This window comes from Macrobrachium nipponense, chromosome 24 (genome assembly GCF_015104395.2).
Source record: "Macrobrachium nipponense isolate FS-2020 chromosome 24, ASM1510439v2, whole genome shotgun sequence".
NCBI classification, from domain to species: domain Eukaryota; kingdom Metazoa; phylum Arthropoda; class Malacostraca; order Decapoda; family Palaemonidae; genus Macrobrachium; species Macrobrachium nipponense.
In genome coordinates this window covers 18,228,401-18,254,322 of record NC_061091.1, presented here as the reverse complement: position 1 = coordinate 18,254,322, position 25,922 = coordinate 18,228,401, and the positions used below count along the sequence as shown (strand labels likewise).

The 25,922-nt window shown below is 44.9% G+C and overlaps 2 protein-coding genes across 2 annotated transcripts in view; one reads left to right on the top strand and one right to left on the bottom strand.

Moving 5' to 3' along the window:
- The window catches only part of LOC135205860 (ubiquitin carboxyl-terminal hydrolase 32-like), a 38,943-nt gene extending 20,439 nt beyond the window's left edge, over nt 1-18,504 (bottom strand). The window contains exons 1-2 of the mRNA XM_064237111.1: nt 18,400-18,504; nt 10,624-10,750 (exon numbers count right to left, since the gene is read on the bottom strand). Of these exons, the coding sequence (XP_064093181.1) occupies nt 10,624-10,750; nt 18,400-18,504 (232 nt within the window). The remainder of the gene's footprint in view (nt 1-10,623; nt 10,751-18,399) is intronic.
- LOC135205492 (ubiquitin carboxyl-terminal hydrolase 32-like) overlaps nt 1-25,922 on the top strand; it is a gene marked incomplete in the record, with an annotated part of 352,787 nt that overhangs the window by 118,540 nt on the left and 208,325 nt on the right.

Genomic DNA, 25,922 nt, shown 5'->3' with positions numbered 1-25,922 from the left:
ACTCCGAAACTTCTTCCAAATCCAATTCCATTTCCGAAGAGGATTGTTTATTTTCAATAGGAGATGGGTCTCTTGCAACATCTACCCCACTCTCGCAAGAACGACCGCCGTGCGGCAACTTGCGTCCCTACGATAGATAGGTTGATCCTGCACACGACCTTATCCTTTCTCCTGGCAAGAGCGACGGCCGCGCCTGTTCCGCCGCACCTTTTCTCCTGTCAGAGGAAGGATGTCCTCTCCTATCGCTTTCCACGGAACCACCCATATCCTGACAAGGGCTACGGCCGCCTGTGCAGCACCTAGAGTCCCTGTCAGGTAAAGGCTTATCCTTCCGAAAGCTAGACAAATCCTCCTGGTCTAACTGTCTTTTGGAAGAAGTCCGTACATTCTGGCGCCTGGAATGGCGCTTCTGGCTCATTGCGCTCGGTGGCTCATTGCGCCAGGTTGGCACTCGTGGCTCCTTGCGCCAGACTGGCGCTTCTGGCGCATTTCGGCAGGGTGGCGCGTGTGGCGCATTGCGCCAGGCTGGCGCTTGTGGCGCATCTGACGCTTCTAGCTCATATGGAGCTTCTAGAGCATCTGGCGCATTGCGCAGGTTGGCACTTTTGCATTCTTCATACTCATCCGAGTAGAATCCGCAACTTTTACGTTAGATTCTTCTTTCCTTCCCTTAGTTCTCTTTATCGGAAGGAAAGAGTCCTTTTTTCTGGGAGTCTCCTTCGTAAAAACTCCTACTAAAGCGGAGAGCTGCCTCCTGACATTTAGAAGAAGTTTTTGCAGCAGCATTCTCTTTTTTCCCTTTCCTGATTCAGGCGAAGGAGTCTAGAAGAGGAAGGGGACTCCGATTTGCGTTTAGGCATTAATTTGGTTTTTCTTACTTTCGCATGGAGATCCATCGGAGAAAAGCTCAGGGCTTGAATTCAAAGTTGGAGCCTTCCAACTCCTTTTTAAGGAGCGTGACAGTTCATCAGAGCTCCAGCCCCTTACATTAGGTGAAGAATCTGAAGACGAAAAAACACTGTTTTAGGATGCTTTTTCGATAGCGATCCTTAGCAGTTCGGGTGTCGTCACAGAATCTGCCGAGGGGGACGCCATGATTGGTGGGGATTCTCCATAACCTCCGTAAGGCTTTTGACATTCCTTCTCCTCTGGGCCTGTGAGCTTGGAAGAGGTCTAGGCCTGGGACGAGATGAAGCCGATCAGACGCACCCTCCACTGCCACTAGGGACACTTAAATCACTATCACTGTGCTTACCTTGTAATGTTAGCATTTGACGTTCTACCATCCTTTGCAGTGCAGCTTTAAGATCTGCAATTTCCGTTGCTGGATTTGCAGTCTTAGTACAAGAGGAAGAAGATACAGGTTTAGGGTTAGGTGTTAATTTAATTGACTCGTTAGAACGAGACCTACTTACGCTTCTGGAGGAAGCCTTCCTAGCCCTATCCATATCCAATTTCCTTAAATAGGAATTAAATTCTTCCATTCTTCCTCATTCAAACCTACACATTCATCACAGGTGTTAGATATGAGCATTCATTCATTCTACACCCCTTACAAAATGTGTGAGGATCTACCGAAGCTTTCGGTAGCCTCACCATGCATCCCTCATTTACACACTGTCTTCTAACCGTAAAGCTAGAATCCGACATTGTGAGAAAAAATCCCAAAAACCAAGTCCAAATAACAGTCCACGAAAGAGTATGCCAAACCAAAGATCCAATACGTCACCAAAATAACTGGCTTAGAAGATCAATAGCGATGAAAAAACACGAAAATCAAATCAGGGAGTAACAACAACAATGTTGCTGTCACGGCCGATAGAGAAAATCTGTCTTAGAAAACGGGAATGATTCCTATTCCCGCCACCAGCGGTGGGGCGGTAGATCACCTGACCTACCTGTAGTGTGTGCCGCGAAATTCGAATTTCTATCGGGGACGACGGAGTCTATAGCTAAGTATATATCTGACAGGTAAGTTAAATGCATAAAAATATTAATTTTATGTGCACTTTGAGCAATTTTATGTGATTGTACATAACTACCTTCTCAAACTGAAAGGAATGGTACTGAAGGTAGGATGCACAAACAAAATAAATTTGATAAGATACTACTGTAAATACGATATTTTTACAAAATAAATGAGATTTTATATATAATTACCTAGTGATTACTTAGCTAAGAGTTTCTACTCGATGGCAGCTTGAAATTATGAAAACTAGTGGTAGCAATAGTCTTTTGTTTACGTAGGTGAATAGCCCTCCCCCACTTTCGAGGTAAGAGAGGAACAACTATACAGCCCAGAGACCAATTTTGTTTATGCCCTAAGCCCTAGTCCATGTGAGGGAAGGCGGGTGGGCTTTGTTCGTAATTACTGTAAAGTAATTTAATGTATTTTAATATATAAGAGAATTGAAAGATAATGGGCTAGCATTTAAACAAATGCTTGTTGTTCCTTACCTGTTGAGAGAACTGCTGCAGGTAGATACTGCCTCTGATTGGCGTTCATCTCAACATAGTGGCAGCGTGGCAGTATAGCCAGGAATCACCTCTACTGTAGTAAGTACTAACGCAGCAAAGGAGTACTCCGAACACCAATGAAGTATATACATGTTCTTGTGATGATGGAATTAACCAATCACCAATAACACTTACAAGATTGCCCCTGCCCAGGGTGCAATACAAACACAAGACCATATACAAACTATTTACCTACACTAACGTTAAATTAGACAAAAATTGACCACCACCACCCTACCACCACTAACTCTAAGTCTAAGAAATGGTGGGCACCCCTAGTACATTGTAAACCCCAGCTCCCCAAAGACTCAACACCCTAGACCAGGCAAAGAGAAAAATTTAGCAGGGAATGCTTTCTACACTTCCTCACCAAACACCTCATCACCAATGGACAACGGCACTAGAGTACTGCACTTTTCATAAACAGTCTCTACATCACTTAAATAATGTGTTGCGAATATCCGATCTGCATTTTCCCAGTTAACATGCACTGTAAAATAGATGCAAGGAGAGATTACATTTGAACGCTACTGATGTAGCAACTGCTCTAATGTCACGTGTTCAGACCCTCAGAACCGGCAAGACATCCTCCCCAATCTGAGACTGAGCCTCCACAATTAAATCTCTCAAAAAGAACAAAATCTCATTCTTGGATAAAGGTCTTGAAGGGTTTTTTACATAGCACCATAAATTACCTGTCGGCTCTCTTATCTGTTCTATCAAGATAATATCTGAGAGCTCTCACTGGGCATAGAGCTCTCTCATCTTCCGTCCCCAGAATCTCCATTACACTTTTGATGGTAAACAACTGAGGCCAGGGGCATGTTGGGTTTTCATTTTTAGCTAAAAAGTTAAGATGAAGAGAGCAAACTACATCCCCATTAAATTATTATTATTATAAAATAGTTTAACCAGACCATGAGCTGACTTTCAGCTCTCATTAGCGCTGCCCCGAAGGATTACATTAAATGCCAGGTCTAGGCCAAAGGCCAGGAAACTGGACAAAAACAGGTCATGCAGTATAATAAAATGATATTGTTATGTTACAATAAAGTTTCATACATACTTACCTGGCAGATATATACATAGCTAAGACTCCGTCGTCCCGACAGAAATTCAAATTTCGCGCCACTCGCTACAGGTAGGTCAGGTGATCTACCTGCCTCCCTGGGCGGCAGGACTAGGAACCATCCCCGTTTCTATCATATTTTTCTCTCTTCCACCTGTCTCCTGCGGGGAGGCTGGGTGGGCCTTTAATTGTATATATCTGCCAGGTAAGTATGTATGAAAACTTTATTGTAACTAACAATATCATTTCATACATCAACTTATTACCTGTCAGATATACATAGCTGATTGGCACCCTTCGGTGGAGGTAGAGACAGCTACTATATGGAATAGACAGGTAAACCAACATATGTTGTAGGTATAAATAAAACTTGGTTTCCTACCTGATACGTGGTAGACTTCGTGGGTGTTTGCCCAGTAGTCTGCATTACCTCAAGAAACTTTAGCGATATATGATCTATGGCCAAGAGTTGTTGTGGGTCTGCCGATGGGTCTTACCCACTTACTCGGCAGAGCCTAAAAGGACTTTGTCAATGGGTGCTGATCCACTTATATGACAATACACCTTATGAAGGAGCACACAACCAATCCCGACCACCTGATCCTAACCATATGTTAGAACTAAGGATTGTTACGAGTTATCCCGAACTCGTCACAACAACCGTAACTCAAAACCACTACGCACACATACATAATTTTCAAAAAAAATTATACTCAACTAATTGGATATGCCAAGAATTCTCTTACTGAACAACATAGACGGCCGCCCGTGCTAGCCTAAGTCCTCCATTGTTCGAAGAGACTCTCGACCATATCCAAAAAGAAGAAAAAGTATATACATTTTAAGGATTGGTGTCGGCTCCCGTACCCAGAATCGTATCCGCCGATACGAAAGGACCTAGAGAAAAACACTTCTCATATGTCACAGCGACGTCTTTCAAGTAATGAGATGCAAATACTGAGTTGCATCTCCAAAATGTCGTATCTATGATGTTTTTAAAAAAAAGGCTGACCAAAAAATAAATTCTTATGAAACGAGAGAGACGTCGCTATAGCTCTCACTTCATGAGCTTTTACTCTCAACAGTTGTAACTGTTCGTCAGGACAGGCCTTATGAGCGTCTGTAAGACGTTTCTTACAAAGAATGCCAGCGCATTCTTGGACATCAGTCTTGTGGTGTCTTTTACCGCGCACCAAAGACCTTGTCTAGAGCCTCCCATTTGATGCTTTCTCTGAAGGTAGAACTTCAGAGCTCTAACAGGGCATAGAGACCTCTCTGCTTCTCTGCCTACGAGACTCGACATGCCTTTGACTTCGAATGACTTAGGCCAGGGATTCGTAGGATTCTCGTTTTTCGCTAGAAACAGGGTCTTAAACGAGCAAATCGCTGAGTCTCCCTTGAATCCTACTTTATCCTGCAGAGCATGCAATTCACTAATTCTCTTTGCCGTAGCTAAAGATAATAGGAATAGGCATTTTCGGGTAATGTTCTAAACGATGCCCGATGAGGAGGTTCGAATCTTTCCGATGACAGATACTTTAGGACTACGTCTAGGTTCCAGTTCGGAGGTACTGGTTCCTTAGACTTTGAAGTCTCAAAAGACCTTATGAGATCGTGGAGATCTTTATTATCTGCCAGATCTAAACCTCTGTTCCTGAATACAGCCGAGAGCATCCTTCTGTATCCCTTTATTGTGGATACGGCTAGATGAGATTTTTCTCTCAGGAATAGCAGGAAATCAGCAATTTCCGCTATAGAGGTAGTGGAGGAGGACAACTTCTTGGATCTACACCACCTTCTAAATACCTCCCACTTTGATTGGTATACTTTCGTAGTGGAGGTTCTGCGTGCTCTCGCGATCGCGCTTGCCACTTCGCGAGAAAAGCCTCTCGCTCTGACAAGTCTTTCGATAGTCGAAAGGCAGTCAGAGCGATCAGCGAAGGGGGCGGTTTTGGTGGTACCTCTTGAAGTGTGGTTGTCTTGAGAAAGATCCATCCTTCTTGGTAGGGATCTTGGAAAAATCTACGATCCACTCTACCACCTCCGTGAACCATTCCTGGGCCGGCCAAAAGGGGGCTATTAACGTCATCCTCGTCTCTTTTGACGCCACAAACTTTCTCATTACTAACCCCAGGATTTTGAATGGGGGAAAAGCATATACGTCTACTCGAGACCAAATTTAGCATGAAGGCCGTCTACCATAAGAGCTCTTGGATCTTCCACGACCGAGCAAAAAACTGGGAGCCTTTTTGAAATGAATGTTGCGAAGAGATCCACATGAGGAGTTCCCCACAGAGACCAGAGATCGAGGACACACTCCTCGTGTAGTGTCCATTCTGTATGAAGGACCTGGTTCCTCCTGCTGAGCCTGTCCGCCCTCACATTCCTTACTCCCTGTACGAACCTTGTCAGCAGGGAGATGTTCCTGTGAGACGTCCAAGTAATAGGTCTCGTGAGCTCGTATAGGAACGAGGAGTGCGTCCCTCCCTGTTTCCGAATGTAGGCAAGTGCGGTGGTGTTGTCCACGTTTACTTGCACTACCTTGTTTGACACCAGAGGTTCTAGGCTCTTCAAGGCCAGATGTACGGCGAAGAGCTCTTTGCAGTTTATGTGCCAAGACACCTGTGCTGGTTCCCAGGTGCCTGACACTTCCTCTGAGCCTAATGTCGCTCCCCAAACCTCTCTCCGACGCGTCGGAGAACAACACTAGGTCTGGGTTCTGTGTTCTTAGAGAGATCCCTTTGTTCTCTTCCAGAGGGAGCAACCACCACTGTAGGTGTGACTTTATCTCCACTGGAATGGGAAAAACGTCCGACAGTTGTCCGGTTTTCCAGCTCCAAGACCTCTTGAGGAAGAATTGAAGCGGACGTATATGAAGTCTTCCTAGAGGGAAGAATTGTTCTAGCGAGGAAAGCGTCCCCAGAAGGCTCAACCATTCCCTCGCCGACGTTTGTTGCTTCTCTAAGAAGAGAGAGACTATCCGCAAACCTTTTGCGATTCTCTCTTGCGAAGGGAAAAAAGAACTCGAAAACCCCGAGAATCCATCCGAATCCAGATAGACTAGGTCTTGTCTGGGGGTGGGGGCAGCTGAGACTTCTCGAGGTTCACAAGCAATCCCAACGCTTTGATTAAATCAGAGTTAAACTTTAGGTCCTCCAAGCACTGTCTCTCCGATCTGGCCCTGATGAGCCAGTCGTCCAGATACATAGAGACATTCACTCCTTTGAGGTGAAGAAACCTCGCCACATTCTTCATCAGGCTTGTGAAGACCTGAGGAGCTGTGGACAGGCCGAAACACAAGGCTCTGAACTGAAAGATCCTTCCCCTCGTCAGGTGAAACGGAGGTACTTCTTTCGATGAAGGGTGGATCGGGACGTGAAAGTAGGCGTCCTGGAGATCTAAAGACACCATCCAATCTCCCTGTCGTAATGACGCCATGACTGAAGCAGAAGTCTCCATGGAGAACTTCTCCTTCTGAACAAATTTGTTCAGAGAGCTGACGTCCAGTACTGGTCTCCAGCCTCCCGAGGCTTTCGCCACCAAAAAAGGCGATTGTAAAAACCCCGGGGAGTGTTGATCCCGTACCAATTCTATCGCTCTCTTGTCCCACATTTGTTCCACCATCGATCGAAGAGTATCCCTCAGCACAGGATCCTTGTATTTGGCTGATAGTTCCCTTGGTATTGACGTTAGGGGAGGAGTTCAGGAAAGGGAGGGATACGATATCCCCTCCTTAAGATCGCCAAAGATGACGCGTCTGCATTTATCAGTGTCCAGGCTTCCACAAATCCCAGGAGCCTGGCACCTACTGGTGCTTGGAGGAGAGAATCTTCATTTTCCCTTCTTAAAGGGACGAAAAGAATATCTACTCTTCTCTGGAGCCTTCCTCCTTGTGGAAGGTCTGGAGGTCGGACCACCTCGAAAGGGCTGCACCGTTGTACTGGGTCCTTTCTTGTCCGATGCAGCAACAGGTTTCTTCTTTCTTGCTGACTGCGTCAGCAGATCCTGAGTTGCCTTCTCAGTTAAAGAATGCGCAATGTCCTTACTAACTGAGAAGGGAACAAAAAGTCAGATAGAGGCGCATATAGAAGTGCTGCTCTCTGAGCATGTGAGACTGCCTTTGTTAAGAAGGCGCCATATACAGTCCTTTTCTTTAAAAGACCTGCCCCACAAAGAGGAGATTTCAAAAGATCCATCCTGTACCGCCTTGTCAATACAAGACAATATGCATAACAGGGCGTTCAGGTTCGATTCCTTCCGAATCATGGGCTTTCTTGGACATCACCCCAAGGGACCAATCTAAGAAGTTAAAAAACTTCAATACACGAAAGAGTCCCTTGAGGAGATGATCCAGTTCCGAAATTCCCCACGTAATCCGTGCAGAATTGAGACTTTGACGCCGTGAAGCGTCAACCAAAGTCGAAAAATCTGTTTCGGTTTGTAGAAGGGAGAGCAATACCCATATTCTCTCCCGTCTGATACCAAATGCCTCTTTTCCCAGCTAATCTTGCTGGAGGCATGCAGAAGACTGTCCTCACTAAGTCTTTCTTAGACTTCATCCATGAGTCTAAGGAATGTAATGCTCTCTTCATCGATATGGTGGGTTTCATTTTGAGAAAAGACGAAGGCTTCTTCGTCTTAGCACTGGAAAAGAGCGAGCGCGGAGAAGGAGGAGCGGCAGGCGTCAAACCTCGTCTCCGTACTCCTCAAGAAGTAGGGTAGTCAAACACCTTATAGTTAGACAGACCTTCTCTTCCACTATATTCGTCATCCGAGTTTCCTCTAACTCGGGATCTACATGCGTCTCCGCTCTCCTTTCCGAACGTTCTTCTTCTTGAGGAGACAAACTCCTAATAGGAGAGGGGCTAAGGGAATGATAATCCTTCCTCTTTCCCACGCTCTAATAGTCTTGGAAGGCGTCATAAGCTTCGGCTTCTCTAGAATTTTAGAAGACGCTTCACGCTTACATGACGCTTCCCGTTCGCCAAGCGTCATGGATGACGTCTTTTGCTGACGTCTCGATGACGCTTCGCGCTTGGAAGACGCTCCGCTCTCCAAAGGCGTCCTACTTGGCGTCATAATATTGGACGGAGCGTCATGTCTATGTTCCGTTTCCAATGACGCTTCGCGTCTGAAAGACGTCTTACGTCTCTCTGGCGTTACGAAAACTCTCGTAAGCACCTGTTCTCGCTCTCGAACTAGACGCTTCTGTAAGACGTTTAGCCAGTTTCCCGTCTGTATGACGCTTCTCGTTGAACAGGTGAGAGAGGACGAGACTTCTTAATTGGAAGCGTCACGTCCTTCCGACGTGGCGCTAAAACTCCCACTAGAGATGACAGTTGCTCTTGAACTGCCATAATTGATCTTTCTTGACGCTTCTCCCACGTCCAGTGCATGACGTCTTTCGTCATCACTCGGGGGGAGAAGAAGGAAAGGGTACTTCCGCGTACACTTCAGGTGACGCTGACGCCCCCTTCGCTTTTCTTGCTAGAAGGACGGAGCGTCATCTGAGAACGCTCTGGACTAGAATCTATGTCAGGCTTCATATGACGCTTCAGCGGTCTCGACAAGTTCGATTCCTTCCACCCTCGTTTAGGTGAGGGAGAGGGAGAGGACGAGAAAACACTCGCGAAGGACGCTTTTTCTATAGCGCCCCTTGAGCCGCCTGCCACGAAGCAGAGCTAGCTGAAGGGACGTCTGACCGTTGGGGATTCCCCACAACCTCCTTAAGGCTTTCGACTTTCCTTCTCCTCTGGGCTTGTGAGCTTGGAAGAGGTCTAGGACCTGGCGGGAGCGTCGCCAGGGACGATCCAAACGCCCCCTCCCATCCCAACACTGGGGAGGAACTCACTTCACTGTAATGCTCACTTTCACTAGCCTTACCTTTGAAGTCAGCCATCTTGGACTTCATGTCTCTAATTGTAGCTTTCAGATTGGCGATTTCCGATGCCGAATCCGAAAAAGCCACTCGAGAATGAGATACATAGGGAGAATCTACATCAGTAGGATTAGAATTATCAGTGAAAGGCTCAATAGGCCTTGAACTCACACCTTTCAATCGTCTAATTCTATCCCTCTCTAACTTCTTCAAATAAGAAGTCAAAGTCTTCCACTCTTCTGCATTCAATCCCTCGCATTCCTTACAAGTATTAAATAGCAGAACAACTGAAACCCCTACATTTACGGCATACAGTGTGAGGATCAACCGAAGCTTTCGGTATCCTCACCCTGCAGCCTACATTCACACACATTCTCACACTCACATTAGAATCAGACTACTGAGAAAAATCCAAAAGAGTTATTCCAAAAACAGTCCACTGTAGCGAATGCCAAAACGATCCAAATACGTCACCAAAAAGCCGAAAAAACGATGATCAAAGGATGAAAAATGAATCTAAGTCAGGAGGTAATAACAACAATGTTGATACCACCGGCGACAGAGAAAATATGATAGAAAAACGGGGATGGTTCCTAGTCCTGCCGCCCAGGGCAGGCAGGTAGATCACCTGACCTACCTGTAGCGAAGTGGCGCAAAATTTGAATTTCTGTCGGGGACGACAGAGTCTTAGCTATGTATATATCTGACAGTGTAAGTTGATTGTATGAAACAATAAATTAAATTAAAAAAATTAAAAAACTCCATAGGGGCAGAATTTCATACTAGAACTAGAACAGACAATAAATACATTTACTCACATTTCAATACATACTTACTAAAAAGGTGTATTAAAATTAAAACGACAGGTCAAGAAACTCTTAAAATTGATCTAAAATTCATTAATTGCTCTGAGGTTTTTTAATTTTATTATATACTACTTATTTTTATATTTTATTAATTAAATCAGATTTCCTTAGAAACAGATCCTTTTGTCCATTGCTTATCTCACTCTCTCTCAGCCATACCAGAGCCACTAAAAACAATGTTTTTCTAGTAAGTCCCTCAGCGAAGATGCACGCATAGTTCAAAGCGTGCACTCTCTAGCCACTTAAGCACTATGTTTAAGGTCTACGGGCACAAGTCTTCCTTGATAACTTACAAGTGTCAAAAGATTTGACCAAGTCAGAGACATCAGGATCTTTAGAAACGTTCACACCTCTGTCTAAAATGTCTAAACACTGACCCAAGAAACACCCTATAGCCCTGATGCAAGGACTTTCAACAATCTTAAATACAAAAAAATCCACAACTTGCACTAAAGTTGTTTCAGAAGAAGAGATGTTGCATATTGTACACCGGTCTAAAAACAGACCATTAGCCTGGTAGACTCTGTCCGTAGACTTACCTCTGCATCTAGCAATTGCATTCGCTGTTTCTCTACAAAACACTTTTGCTCAGACAAGTTATGATGGGCAAAACCCTGTCAGGGCCAGAGCGAATAATCCCTATGGAATCTCCTTAAATGGGATTGTCTGAGCAGACCTGGAATCATGGGAAGGAGTCTTGGAAAGTCCACTAACAGATTGAGAAGCTCCGGGAACCATTTCTGTTGTGGCCAGAATGGCACCACCAGGGTTGGACCAATTCGCATCATCACATCTCTCCCAAAGCCAATGGATCTCGAACTGGGGAACAGAATAGAGGCAGACGATTGTTCCTGGATATTGCAAACAGTGAGGGGTCTCTCACTGAACACCAGATGCGATCTGATTTTCCCCTTAACTTTTCAGTCCTAACAAGTAGTGTTTAATAGCCTCTGACAGGACATAAAGACCGTCCTTCATCTTCAGATCCCACTATATCCTCCAAGTTCTTGATAACAAAAGAGCGAGGCCAGGGGGTTTGATGGGTCCTCGTTCTTTCGTTCTTTGCAAGAACTCCTTCACATAAGAGACTGCGTTACTCTGTGCAATACTACTTGTTTGCTCATCGCTTGCACTTCGCTTATCCTGCCTGCTGTGGCTAAAGCGACAAGAAAAAATCTTCTTCATAAGATTTCTTAAAGAAAACACATTAAGCAGCTCGAATTGGGGACTGGAAAGCCAGTTCAGCACTACGTCCAAGTTCCAGTCGACCAAGTCCGACTTAGCTGCTTAGAAGACTCGAAAGACTTGACCAAGTAACTGATGTTCTGGTGACAGCATTGATCTATAACCCTCAATCGTGGACATAGACAGCTTTCTAGAGTTCTACTGGTACAAAAAAAAAATCTGAAATTTCAGCTATAGTGGTTTTAGAAGAAGAGATGCGATTTTGTCTATACCATTGCCTAAAGATTGCCCACTTCAATTGGTAGAGCTTTGCAGAAGAGCTTCTTCTACATCTTGCAATAGCTTCTGCCGCTCTTGGGAAAAACCTTCTGCTCTGACAAGGTTCCTGACAGTCTTAACCCTGTCAGGGTCAGCGCGGATAATATTTGGTGATACCGGTCGAAGTGGGGTTGTTTGAGCAGACGTGGACTTTGTGGAAGGAGCCTCGGGAAGTCCACCACAAGCTTTAGTAAGTCCCCGGGAACCATTTTTTTCCTGGCCCAGAATGGAGCAATTAGTCATTGTCCCATTTTGGTGCGACTGAAAGCTTGTTTATGACTTCTCTCAACATTCTGAAGGGGAAATGCATAAACGCAGAGGCCCTGTCCAATTCAGGAGCGTAGCGTCTGTTCTCCATGCTTGTGGGTCCTTAACAGGGGAACAGAAAATCAGGAGACGATTGTTTCTTGACATGGCGAAAAGATCTATCGATGGCTTTCCCCACAACTTCCACAGATCTTGACATACTCTCATGTTCAGTGTCCATTCCGGGGAGACAGGACCTGTTTCAAACGGGCTTAGTTCGTCTGATAAGATGTTCATCTTCCCCTGTACGAATGTCATGAAGAGCGAAATTTTGTGTTCGTTCCCCCAGAGGCGAAGAACTTCTGCTACTTTGTTGAGGGAAAAGAAATATGTCCCTCCCTGTTCCTGATGTATGAAGGTGCCATGGTGTTGTCCAAGAAGATCGCCACCTTTCTTCCAGCGACTAGAGAAAAGCTTGAAGTCCCAAAAGAACCCCTTTCAACTTTTTGACATTATGTGTAGGTCCTTCTCCTGTTCTGTCCAAAAGACCTGCTGTTCTCTTGTTCCCTATTAAAGATCCCCATTTAGTTCCCATTAGGTGCAGCCAAGTTCCTAGAGGAGCGAGAATACGGGTGAATACTTTGGGGAGCTGTAGATAGTCCGAGCAGAGGGCTGTGAACTGGAACACCCTCTTTTTGAAGATAAAGCTCAGAAATTTCTGGACTCCTGATTTGCATGGGACATGAAAGTATCGTCCTTCATGTCGAGAGACCTGCTGTTCTCTTGTTCCCTATTAAAGATCCCATCCTTTGTACGTCGCGTCCTGAGTAGAATTCAAAGTCGGGGTTCGACTTTATGAGAGAAAACCTTTTTGGAGTCTCTCCTGCAACAACCATCATCAAAGATCTGTTTTTATCTCTTCTGTCAGGGAAAAACCAGCGAGTCCGGCTGAGTCTTTCCAATTCCAGTTTGCTCTCAGGAAGAATTGGAGCAGTCTATGTGGAGGTGACCTAAACTTACAAAAACCTTCCACCGACGCGACGGTCCCGAGAGGCTCATCCAATCCATGCCGAGCCCGATAGACATATAGAAGGAAACTCTTGGCACGTGAGAGACACCGATTCTATCCTCTTCGGGGAGATAAGAGTCCGAAAAGCTAGACTGTCTAGAATCATCCCTAAATAGGGAATCCTCTGTGTTGGAGACAATTGTGACTTCTCGATGTTTATCTGAATTCCCAATTGTTGAGTCAGGTTTCAATGTCTTGGATTTTGACCCTCAGAAGCCAGTTGTCTAAAGTAGAATGCCCCATTTGATTCACATTAGGTGCAGCAAGTTTCCTAGAGGAGCGAGAAATACGGTGAATACTTTGGGAGCTGTAGATAGTCCGCAGCAGAGGGCTGTGAAACTGGAACACCCTCTTTTTGAAGATAAAGCTCAGAAATTTCTTGGACTCCTGATGCATGGAGACATGAAAGTATGCGTCCTTCATGTCGAGAGACCTGCTGTTCTCTTGTTCCCTATTAAAGATCCCCATCCTTTGTACGTCGCGTCTGAGTAGAATTCTAAGTCGGGGTTCGACTTTATGAGAGAAAAACCTTTTTGGAGTCTCTCCTGCAACAACCATCATCAAAGATCTGTTTTTATCTCTTCTGTCAAGGGAAAAACCAGCGAGTCCGGTTGAGTCTTCCAATTCCAGTTTGCTCTCAGGAAGAATTGGAGCAGTCTCATGTGGAGGTGACCTAAACTTACAAAACCTTCCACTGACGCGACGGTCCCGAGAGGCTCATCCAATCCATGCCGAGCCCGATAGACATACTAGGAACTCTTGGACTGTTGAGAGACACCGATTCTATCCTCTTCGGGGAGATAAAAGTCCGAAAAGCTAGACTGTCTAGAATCATCCCTAAATAGGGAATCCTCTGTGTTGGAGACAATTGTGACTTCTCGATGTTTATCTGAATTCCCAATTGTTGAGTCAGGTTCAATGTCTGGATTTTGACCTCAGAAGCCAGTTGTCTAAGTAGAATGCCCCATTTATTCCCATTAGGTGCAGCCAAGTTCCTAGAGGAGCGAGAATACGGGTGAATACTTTGGGAGCTGTAGATAGTCCGAAGCAGAGGGCTGTGAACTGGAACACCCTCTTTTTGAAGATAAAGCTCAGAAATTTCTTGGACTCTGATGCATTGGGGACATGAAAAGTATGCGTCCTTCAATGTCGAGACCATGCTGTTCTCTTGTCCCTATTAAAGATCCCCATCCTTTGTACGTCGCGTCTGAGTAGAATTCAAAAGTCGGGGTTCGACTTTATGAAGAGAAAAACCTTTTTTGGAGTCTCTCCTGCAACAACCATCATCAAAGAATCTGTTTTTATCTCTTCTGTCAAGGGAAAAACAGCGAGTCCGGCTGAGTCTTCCAATTCAGTTTGCTCTCAGAAGAATTGGAGCAGTCTCATGTGGAGGTGACCTAAACTTACAAAACCTTCCACCGAGGCGACGGTCCCGAGAGGCTATCCAATCCAATGCCGAGCCCGATAGACATACTAGGAACTCTTGACTGTTGAGAGACACCGATTCTATCCTCTTCGGGGAGATAAAAGTCCGAAAAAGCTAGACTGTCTAGAATCATCCCTAAATAGGGAATCCTCTGTTGGAGACAATTGTGACTTCTCGATGTTTTATCTGAATTCCCAATTGTGAGTCAGGGTTTCAATGTCTGGATTTTGACTCAGAAGCCAGTTGTCTAAGTAGAATGCCCCATTTATTCCCATTAGGTGCAGGCCCAAGTTCCTAGAGGAGCGAGAATACGGAGGGTGAAATACTTTGGGAGCTGTAGATAGCTCCGAAGCAGAGGGCTGTGAAAACTGGAAACACCCTCTTTTGAAGATAAAGCTCAGAAATTTCTTGGGACTCCTGATGCATGGGGACATGAAAGTATGCGTCCTTCATGTCGAAGAGACACCATCAGTCATTCGGTGAAGGGCTGACATCACTGGAACCGATGGTTTCCATCCAAAACTTCGTCTTTTTGAACAAGACGTTCAACGCGTCATGTCTAATACAGGCCTCCAGCCCCCCAATGCTTTAGGGGACTGCAAAGAGTCTGTGGTAAAAGCCAGGGGAGTTTTCTTGTCCATTACTTCTTCGATGATTTTCATGTTTGATGAGTGCTTCTACCTATTTGGCTAATGCCAAAACTCTCCCAGATCCCTTTGAGTACGCTGTCAAGCAGATGGGACAGGGACAGCGGTGGGCTTGTCACACATGGGATCGCGTAACCTTCTCTCAGAACCTGAACTACTCACTGTTCTGCTCCTCAGACTCCATTCCTCCCAAAATAAATGAAGTCTCACTCCTACATGTGCATGAAGGACCTCCTGATCACTTGTCTGATGGCTTGAAGGGAAGTTTTCTGGTGGATTGGATGGGGCCGTAAATTGGTTCTTGGTCTATTCTGCCACCTGGTCTTGCCGCCTTGAAAGGGGTGCTTCTGCAAAGGAGAAACCTTAGCTCCTGTGACAGGGGGATCCCTAGGACGTCTAGATGACTGTGTCAATAGATCGTTTGTAGACTTTTTCTCTAAGTCTGACAATACTTGTAGAATTGTCTGCCCTGGGAACAGGTGGGATTTGCACAATGGCGAGACATCAAAGCCGATTTCTGGTTCATCATAAATCCCCTGGAAGCGAAAGAACACCACAGCTCTCTCTTCTTGAAGATCCATCGTGAACAGTACGGCCAGCTCTCCCGAACATCTCTCAACGCTTTGTCCACGCAGGGCAAAACATTAAGCAGTCCAACGAAAACTTCTTCTAGTGACTGACACTCTTCAATCTCCTGGCAAGAGCAGCGATGGTCCATTCAAGAAACTAAAAACCTCTATCACCTTAAATACATTGCGTATCAGGTGATCGAAATCAGGAGAAGGGAATCTGATCTATGCACCCAAGAGGACGCTCCTCCGTTCGCATCTACTAGTCGGTGAAGTACCCTTGAGAGGAGGCAGACACTCCCAAGGAAGGAACTTCTCCTGTCGCATAAGAACTTTTACGTCTTGTTTTTGCAACTTTGAATTTGGGGGGTAGGCAGTGGAAGAAGTCTGTACGAGAGTCATAAGCAGTGAGGCGTCTGGTGAAGTCAGAGTTGATTTTGGCAGCAGTTACCCTTTGGTGGTTAGTTGTTTTGGTGTTATTTGATAGATTTTGGGGTTGTGAAGTTGTTGTGCCTGTGTCTGTCTGGTTGTGGTGAGGTAGAAGAGGTTGGTGGTGCATTTTCAGTGTCTGTGAGTGGTGGTTGGGGCAGTGTTGGTGTTGGCGGGTTGTGCTGGGGTAAGTTGTGCGGTTGTCGTGTTCTTTCGGGCTGTTGGTGTTCTTCGTCTGCAGTTGTTTGTCGGGTTGTTGAGCTGTTGTGGGTTTGTGGGTCTCGGTTGGTGTTGTGGGTTGGTTATCGGCGGCGGATGTGGTCACGGCTAGCCAATAGCCTATCCAGCGGACAGCACAGCCTAGTCTATCTGGAGCCAGAGGTGAGTACCTGTTTGTGTTTTGTGTGTTCGGTATTTCATTGAACCAATTGTCCTGCAGGTTAAAGGTAACGTAAAGGGGAAAGTGTGAGTGTGGGAAATTTTGTTAGCTGGTACAATTAATGTAACTGTGGGGAGTTTGCTTGCTTTTATTACTTAGCTTTTGATTCTGCCACAGAGTACCCTTCCTTTAATACTTGAATCACCCATTGCTCTGCTCCTCTTTCTTCCCATCTTTTCCAAAAAAGATGGAGCCTAGACCCACAGCCACATGAAGGACTGGGACGTTACTTTTTTTGGTTGCAGATTTACTTGAAGGATTTCTTGATCGCTCTTGAAGTGAAATGAACGGTTCCTCTCGATCTTGACTGAGACCTTTGTCTCACACCCCGAAAAGATGGAGGTTGCAGGGTAAAAGACGACTTGGAGGAAGAAGGGGCCCAATCCTTGGGGTGCCTGGTCAATTGAGCCAGAAGGTCCTGTGTGGATTTCATATGCAAGTGAGAGGCTATCTCTTCTACTGCCTCCTGCAGGGAAAGATGTAGTCCTCCTAAGGGCAAAAACAGAAGGAGTGACTTATGAGAGGATGTTATACCCTTTGAAGCAAAGGAAACCTACAATTCTCTTTTCTTGAGAATGCCCATAGCATCTAATCTGGCAATTTCAAGCGATCCATCTCTTACAATTTTGTCTGAAAACGACAACACATTGCACTAATCTGTTGCCATATCCACTGGCAGCTCGGAGAAATTGAGAATTTTCCTTGTTAAAGCTCCAATGGAACAATCCATAAAACTAAAAACTTCCAAAAATGACTTTTTTATGATAAAATAAGATTTTATATATACTTACCAAGTAGTTACATTGCTATAGTTTCTAAAACCGTCGGCAGCTAGAAATTTTGAAATTCGCGGAAGCCCTAGTTTGTTTTGGTCAGGTGATACCCCCCGGCCACTACCGGGGGAGTGAGGAACCAACACCGTCCGAAAATCAGTTGTTTATGCCCTATTATCCATGTGAGGGGAGGAGGGTGGGTTTTGATCATGTAACTACTTGGTAAGTATACATAAAATCTTATTTTATCATAAAAGTCATTTTTATGTATGCAACTTACCAAGTAGTTACATAGCTGAATCCCACATTGTAGGAGGTGGGATCCATGGATATGCTCATAACTTTTTAAAATTTAATAATTACAAATATATATTTAGAGCTAGCATCCATGCAGATGCTTGTTGGTTCCTTACCTGTTAAGAGAGCTGAACAGTTAATTACTGCCTCTGGAAGTCGCTCGTCTTAACTCATAGGGACATGGGCGGTATAAGCCAAGGCTCCGTCCTCTAAACAGTGGGGACCCATGCAGCTAAGGGCTAAGGAATGTCCGTGGCTAGCATGGTCAAGTAAAGGATGCCAATGCCCAGGGGGCAGTACCAAATAACCAAATGTTACCAGAGTAAAAATCATATCACCTCAACCATAACCATAAAATTCATACCTAACTCTGCACTTGACTGAAGGGTACTCCTAGTACATCCATAGTACCACCAGGCTCTCCTAAAAAACTCAACAACCTCGTTCAAGGTGAAGAGATAGGCTAGGAAGGTATGACTTCCTACACACCCTTACCCAATGCTGTGCCCGCCGCTACATACGGACCCAGGGTACTGCAATTTTCATGTACTGTTTCAATATCACGTAAGTAATGCGAGACGAACAATGATTTACATTACCAATACGTTGTTTGAATAATTGAGTCCAACAAGAGATTGTTTAAATGAGAGAGAGGTTGCCACTGCTCTTACCTCGTGAGCTTTCACTTTAAGTTTATTAAGGTCGGTTTCTTTCACTTGTGAATGAGCATCTACAATCACGCGATGTAAGAAGAACGCCAGGGCGTTTTTAGACATCAGGCGCGCCGGATTCCTTACCGAACACCATAAACCATCGGACGGGCGCCAACTTTCTCTGTCCTTTGTAAATAACATTTCAGAGCTCTGACTGGGCAGAGCAACCTCTCTTCTTCTTCCGGTCCTACCAAGTCCATGAGGTTTTTGATACTGAATGAACAAGGCCATGGTTTGGACGGGATCTCGTTTTTTGCCAAAAACCCCAAGGTTAATGCGCAAACTGCATTACCCTGTGCAAAGCCTATTCTCTATTCTCTTGTCCATGGCATTTATTTCACTCACTCTTTTAGCTGTAGACAAGGCTACTAGGAATAAGGTCTTTTTCGTCAAATATCTCAACGATGCTCTTTGCAACAGCTCACACGGAGTTTCCGACAACCACTTTAGTAGTATATCTAGGTTCCAAGATAATATCTTCGAACCTTTGGGTTTTTCTATATCAAAGGACTTAATGAGATCTGCAAGATCTCTATTCGACACTTCCAATCCTCTGTGCTTGAAAACAGATCCCAACATCGCCTTATACCCTTTGATAGTCGCAGTAGACAGATTTCTATCTGTTCTCAAATATGAAAGAAAATCTGCTATTTCTGTTATAGTTGTTTTAAAAGACGAAACATTATGCTTTTTACACCAGGCTCTAAACACAGCCCAATTTGCCTGATAGACTTTGCTTGAAGATTCCCTTCTGCACTGCGCAATAGCTCTCGCTGCTTGTCTTGAAAACCCCTTCGCTCATAAGAGTTGTCGGACAGTCTGTAAGCGGTTAGAGACAGAGTGGATAGTCCTTGATGGAACCTCCTGAAGTGGGGTTGTCTGAGTAGATCTGTTCTCTGAGGAAGTAACCTTGGCCAATCCACTAGAAGATCTAAAAGATCTGGAAACCATTCCTGCGCTGGCCAGAATGGAGCAATGAGAGTCATCGAAACGTTGTGATGCATTTCGAATTTGTTGATGACTTCTCTCACCATCTTGCACCATCTTGAATGGAGGAAAAGCGTACAAGTCTTTGTTCGACCAGTCCAAAAGCGTTGCATCTGTCGACCATGCTTTCGGGTCCGGGGCTGGTGAACAGTCAAGGGGGAGACGATGGTTTCTTGCTGTGGCAAACAGATCCACCATAGGTTTCCCCCAGAGTTTCCACAATTCAAGGCATACCACTGGATTCATCATCCATTCCGTGTGAAGTACTTGCCTCCTGCGGCTCAGTTCGTCCGCGAGAACATTGAGTTTCCCCTGAACGAACCTCGGAAATAATGTGGTTTGATTCCAATTTGCCCAAACCAGCAGGCTCCTTGCTGTCTCGCAAAGAGATAACGAGTGTGTCCCTCCTTGTTTCTTTATGTAGGAGAGCGCTGTCGTGCTGTCCGAGTGTATCGCCACTACTTTGTTGCGAACTTCGTCCACAAACTTCAGCAATCCCCAGTGGATGGCGATCAGTTCCTTTTGATTTATAAGCCACTGTTTTTGTTTTGCATTCCAAACTCCTGATACTTCTTTTTCCCCCAGAATCGCTCCCCAACCCTGATCTGATGCATCTGAAAAGACTAGATGGGGCTCTGCGGGAGGAGGGATCTCCCTTCCGCAAGTCTGTCTCTTAACTTCCACCATTGCAGGTCCTCTTTTATTTCCTGTGTGATAGGGAACACAAAAGAGTCCGGAAACTTCTTTCTGTTCTAATTCGCTCTGAGGAAGAACTGTAGGTTCCTCATATGCAGTCTCCCTAGTGTCAAGAAATGTTCTATTGAGGATAGTGCCCAAAAGACTCATCCATTCCTTTGCCGAGCATTCCTGGAGAACTAAAAATTTCACTACCTTCTGCAAGCACAACTCTATTTTTTGTGGGGATGGAAAAGCCCGAAAACTCACTGAGTTGATCCTCATCCCCAAATAGACTAATTCCTGACTGGGGAGTAACTGCGACTCATCTGTTTATTAACAGTCCCAGATCCCGAGCTAAAGTCAGGGTTTTCTGAAGGTCCTCCGTGCACCTCTCCTTTGTTTGTGACCGGAGAAGCCAATCGTCCAAGTAAAGGGATATCCTTATCCCAACTAGATGTAACCATTTTGCAATGGGAGCTAGCACTCGGGTGAACACTTGTGGTGCGGTCGAAAGCCAGAAACACAGTGGTCTGAACTGGTATATCTTGTCCCTGAAGACAAAACGCAGAAACCTCTTTGAGGTTTGGTGTATTGGGATGTGAAAATATGCGTCCTCCATATCGATGGAGATCATCCAATCCCCTTAACGGATTGATGAAAGGACAGACTGATTCGTCTCAATCTTGAACTTTGTCTTTTGCACATAAAGGTTCAGAGTGCTTATGTCCAATATGGGTCTCCATCCCCCCGATGACTTGGGAACAATGAACAGATGATTGTAAAACCCTGGTGTTAGTGGCTCCTCTACTAACTCTATTGTTTTCTTTTGCAAGAGACGAAACCTCTTCCGAAAGGGCGATGAACTTCTTTGAATTCTCTGAGTAAGCTGTCAAAGCTATCGGAGAGCCTGGTAATGGTGGCTTTCTCTTGAACGGAATATCGTATCCTTCTCTTAAAACCTTTACGATCCAAGGTTCCGCCCCTCTTGCTTCCCATTCTTCCCAAAACTGATGGAGCCTCGCTCCTACTGGCGCACGAAGGACTGATACACTACTTCTTGGTCGAGGGGTTGGTTGAGGATTTTTTAATAGATTTAAGGGTGAAACGTGCTCTGCCCCTTGATCTTGGGAAATATCTACCGAATCTCCTGCCCCGAAAGGGTTGTCCTCGGCTGGCTGGCGAGGGGCGTACACTAGGATATTTTCTCTAGTCCGTTTAGTGGAATGCGAGAGAAGATCCTGTGTTGCTTTCTTTTGCAATTCGGAGGCAGCTAGCACTACAGTCTTCTGGAAACAGGTGCTTCTTATCCAATGGCGAATATAAACAAGGCAGACTTTTGGGTACGAGATACTTTCTGGATGTAAAAAAAAACACCATAGTTCTCTCTTCTTTAGGATACCTAACATGAAGAGAGAGGCTAGTTCCACGGAACCGTATCTAATCCCCTTATCTAAACAGGAGATCCCTCCCGAAATGTCTGTAAAAGCTTCCTCACTCAACATTGAATAGCTCTTCAGTTTACGTCCCAAGGCTCCTACTGTCCAGTCCAGGAAACTAAAACTTCAAATACCTTAAAGATATTCTTAATGAGGTGGTCTAATTCTGACGCCGTAAACATTATCTTAGCCAAGTTGAAAGCCGATCTTCTTGCCGAGTCAATAAGCGCAGAGAAGTCTCCCTGGGCGGAGGCAGACACACCCAAAGAGAGAGCTTCTCCAGTTTCGTAACACAAGTATCTCCTATTTGAAAAACAAGAAGGAGGGAAGTAGAAGTTGACCTTGCCTTGATCCCTCTTATCCTCAAGCCAAAGGTTAAGGGGGCCGGCCAGAACTCTTATATATGGGGGTATAGGGCAAAAAATGCAAAGTCATGAAAAAATTCATGGAGCTTCATATGACAATTGAGAATACGTATACGAAATATTTCGTCAAAATTCCTCTTACTTTCGTAGTTACAGGGTAATTAGTAAACATAACTCAATAAGCCTAAAACATTCATCCGTACAAGAAAATGCAATATTTCTTCTGTTATCGTAAATTTTGATAATTATTGTCAAAGAAATTGTGAGAAAAAGCATCTGTAGAGATTCCGTGGGTCGCAGAGGGGAGTATCAAGTTGAACCATGATTCAGTGCGAGCACAGACTTCAAGTAGACTACACGTTCGAGTTTAACCTCTGACATTCGCCTGCTTTTACATATGTTTATGTATGTTTCGGCAAGAATTTCATCATGCCAATGAGGAAAAGATAAGGAAAACATCTTGCTAACATAAAGACGAAGAAAATTCACTCTAATATGATTACAGAATATCATAATATATGCGATATTAGCGTAGTTATTGAAGAGAGAGAGGGAGGGTTGCATAGTAAGTAAACGCCTCCGTCTTGCCTGAAGCACACGTCACACTGTCCCCCAGGCTACGATCTTTTGAGCAAAGGGCTCTTAATTTATGATAAACAATACATAGTTTTGGTTTAATAATACCCAAAAAGGAATATGAAATTCATAATAATCATGATTTATTAACACTGTCTTTGTAAAAGAGAGTACAACTTCGAATTTCACCTCTTGACATTCTCTTGCATTTATGTTTGTTTATTTTTGTTTCGGCAAGAATTTCATCATGCCAAAACGGAAAATACTAGGAAAACATCTAGCTGACATACAGAAGAAGAAAATTCGCCGTAATAAGCCAAGTTAGTGAAGGAGAAAGAGAGAGAGTTGCGTAGGAAGGAATAGCCCGTCTTGCCTGACGTAGTGCCCCAAGCTACGATATACAGTGGTCCCCCCGTATTCGCGGGGGATGCGTACCAGACCCCCCCCGCGAATAGTTAGAATCCGCGAATGTTTGGAACCCCTATAAAAATGCTAAAAACAGCCTATTTTGTTAGTTAAAACTTAAGAAAAACCACTAAAAATCTTAAAAATTTTCATACTTGGTTTTTTTTAATAGTTTTATCACAAAAAGTACATTTTATGATGAAATTGATAACAAAAAAACCAGGAATCTGTGGATATTTCTCATAGTAATTTTCCTGGCGTCTTCCTGGTTGTCCCTCATGTAAGAAGAACAAAGGAGACGTGGGGGTTTACTGGCGAGAAAGAATCTGAAAAATTGTCTACAAAGTAAAAAAGCAAAGGTTTGTAGGCAGTGAGAGAAGACTCTTTATCCTCCTCTTCTCCTTTCTCTTCTTCTTCGGCTGAAGAAATAGGTGATAAGGTCTCTACAGGTTGGATAGGGGGTGCCGCAGATTGAATAAAGCCCAAAATGCTGTCTAACTTATTCTGGATGGCTGACAGAGAATGATCGGGGGTAGCCATCACCTGAAGTCCTGTCGGTAGGCCTGAAGCTGAAATTGATGTCATAGGCTGTCCGAGTGCTTCAGACTGGTACCTCTGTGCACTTGGTTGCATATATACCTGTGGATGCTCGGGCGCTAGCGGACGCTCTTGGACACTCGGGTGGATTCCCGGGTGGTAGTGGGCGCTCGGGAGCTGTTGGACGCTCGGTTGCAACTGTATTCCTGGCCGCCAATGGACGCTCAGGAGCCAAAGGTTGTTCTAGCGTCGCCGCGGAAGTTCCGGGCGCCAAAGGCTGCTCTGGCAAGCAGGCAAACTGTGGCGCCGATGGGCGCTCGGGAGTCAGCAGGTTCTCATGCTCCGGATGCTGAAGATGTCTCCCAGGAGTCTCGGGCTCCGAAAGTTTTACTCTTCCCCGTACTCTTCACCTCTGAACGTCTGCTAGGGAAGAATTTCTCGACAACAACTTCGACTTAGAGGATGTAATCCTCTCACTACACGTCCTCTCCTGTCATATCCTGAGAGAATCGCCTTCCTGGAAAAGTACCAAAAAACTACACGAAGGCTGTTTCCTTCCGTAAAAGGCTAGCCTTTTTACAGGGGACTGGAGAAGGAGATAACTTACGAGCCCTCCTTTTCAATGGACGGGACTCGTCATGGAATCGCCACTGGCGCCTGGGAGAGGACTCCCCGGAGCTGGAAGCTCTAGACGACAGCGGTACTCCTTTAGAGACGCCTTTTCAATGGCGCTCTGTTGCAATCTGGGATTTGTCAACAGAATCGCCTGAGGGGGCGACTGCTCGTGGGCAGACCCCACTAACCTCCCTTGGGCTACCAGGATGCTTCCTCCCAGGTTCTGGGGAGTTTGACAGGGACCTTTGCCTAGGAGAATCAGTGGGCCAAACAGCCACCTCCTCCACCACACTTACACTTGCACACTCACTTCACCACTTACCTTGTCCATTAGAGTTTTCACGGACGCTCCTAATTTCTCCATTGCTTGGAGCATGATAAAAAATTTCTGATCGACTCTTGCCTCTAAATTGGTCACAGCATCGGGTACGGGTGTGAGAGAGCCAAGATTAGGACTGGGAATGACAGGTGGAGGGGAAGGTTCAAAAAGAGACAAATTACCATTAGACAATTCCTGACTAATTAAGTTTTTTGCTTTAGCTCTAGAAGCCAATTTTCTCTTTTTATCTCTCTCTACTTGTTCATGTAACTAGTCAAGATCTTCCAATTTCTTTGACCCCAATTAATACACTCCCCACAAGTTTGATCTGGTGTACAAGTCTGTCCCCTACAACCTGTGCAAATTGAATGTGGATCATTACCCACTTTAGCGATCCAAGTATTGCAGCCTTTACTACAATACCTAATCCCAGATGAACTAGTGTCTGACATTATGTAGACCAATTCAAAACTAGTGAATTTCGGTGCAAAACTATTTAAAACTATTATCAATTCCTAAATAGCTATCACCGAAAACAACACTTCCAATATTCAGAGTACTTCACCAAATAATTCCAACAAAGAGCAACGGCAAAGAATTCCAAAAATTCTGCTGCTACTGAAACTGTGTTGGCAGTACCAGCCGACAGAAACAACTGATTTTCGGACAGTGTTGGTTCCTCACTCCCCCGATAGTGGGCGGGGGGTATCCCCTGACCAAAACAAACTAGCGCTTCCGCGAATTTCAAAAATTCTAGCTGCCAACGGTTTTAGAAACTATAGCTATGTAACTACTTGGTAAGTTGCATGCATAAAACTTTGAAAAGAATCCTCAGCAAATGATCCATCTCCATAGCCAAAAACATCGTTTTTGCCGAAGAGAAAGCCGATTTTCTAGCAGGATCAATAAGACTGGAGAAGTCCCCCTGGGAGGAGGCAGCCACTCCCAAAGAAAGAGCTTCTCCCGTCTCATAACATCATCTTTTTGTAGACAAGCGAGAAAGTGGAATACTGAAAGAAGCCTTTCCTTGTCTTTTCTTCTCTGACAGGCAGTTGTCCACCTTGCCAAGAACCTTCTTGGGGGATGACAATAGCATCATCTTCAGAAGCATATTCTCCCCCACTAACTAGTCACTTGTCATAAATGATGAAGCAGGCAAAGCAGGAGTCACCGAGCAAAGAAATCTGGAAAACTGTGTAAAAGATGTATAAGTAATGAAGAATAACCAGTTGGAATTTCTTTTTTATCAAAAAACCTCTTCATCCAAAGAAACCGGGGAAAGAGAAAGATCCACAGGAAGGGCTACTGATGACGATGAAGCTTTCTTAAGAAGACCTATAATATTATCCAGTTGCTTTTGAACGGGCGCCAACATCGGATCTTGATCCTTAATTGATCCAAACCAGACGAAATCAGTGTGACAAAAAATGCTGTCTTAAGATTCAATGAAAATCCTGGCTGTGGAGGGCGCCTAGGGGGGGCTGGAAACTTGGACACTACTGGCACCTAAGAAAAGCTGGGTGCCAACTATCCCATGGGTGTTCCAACACTACTGGGTGCCAA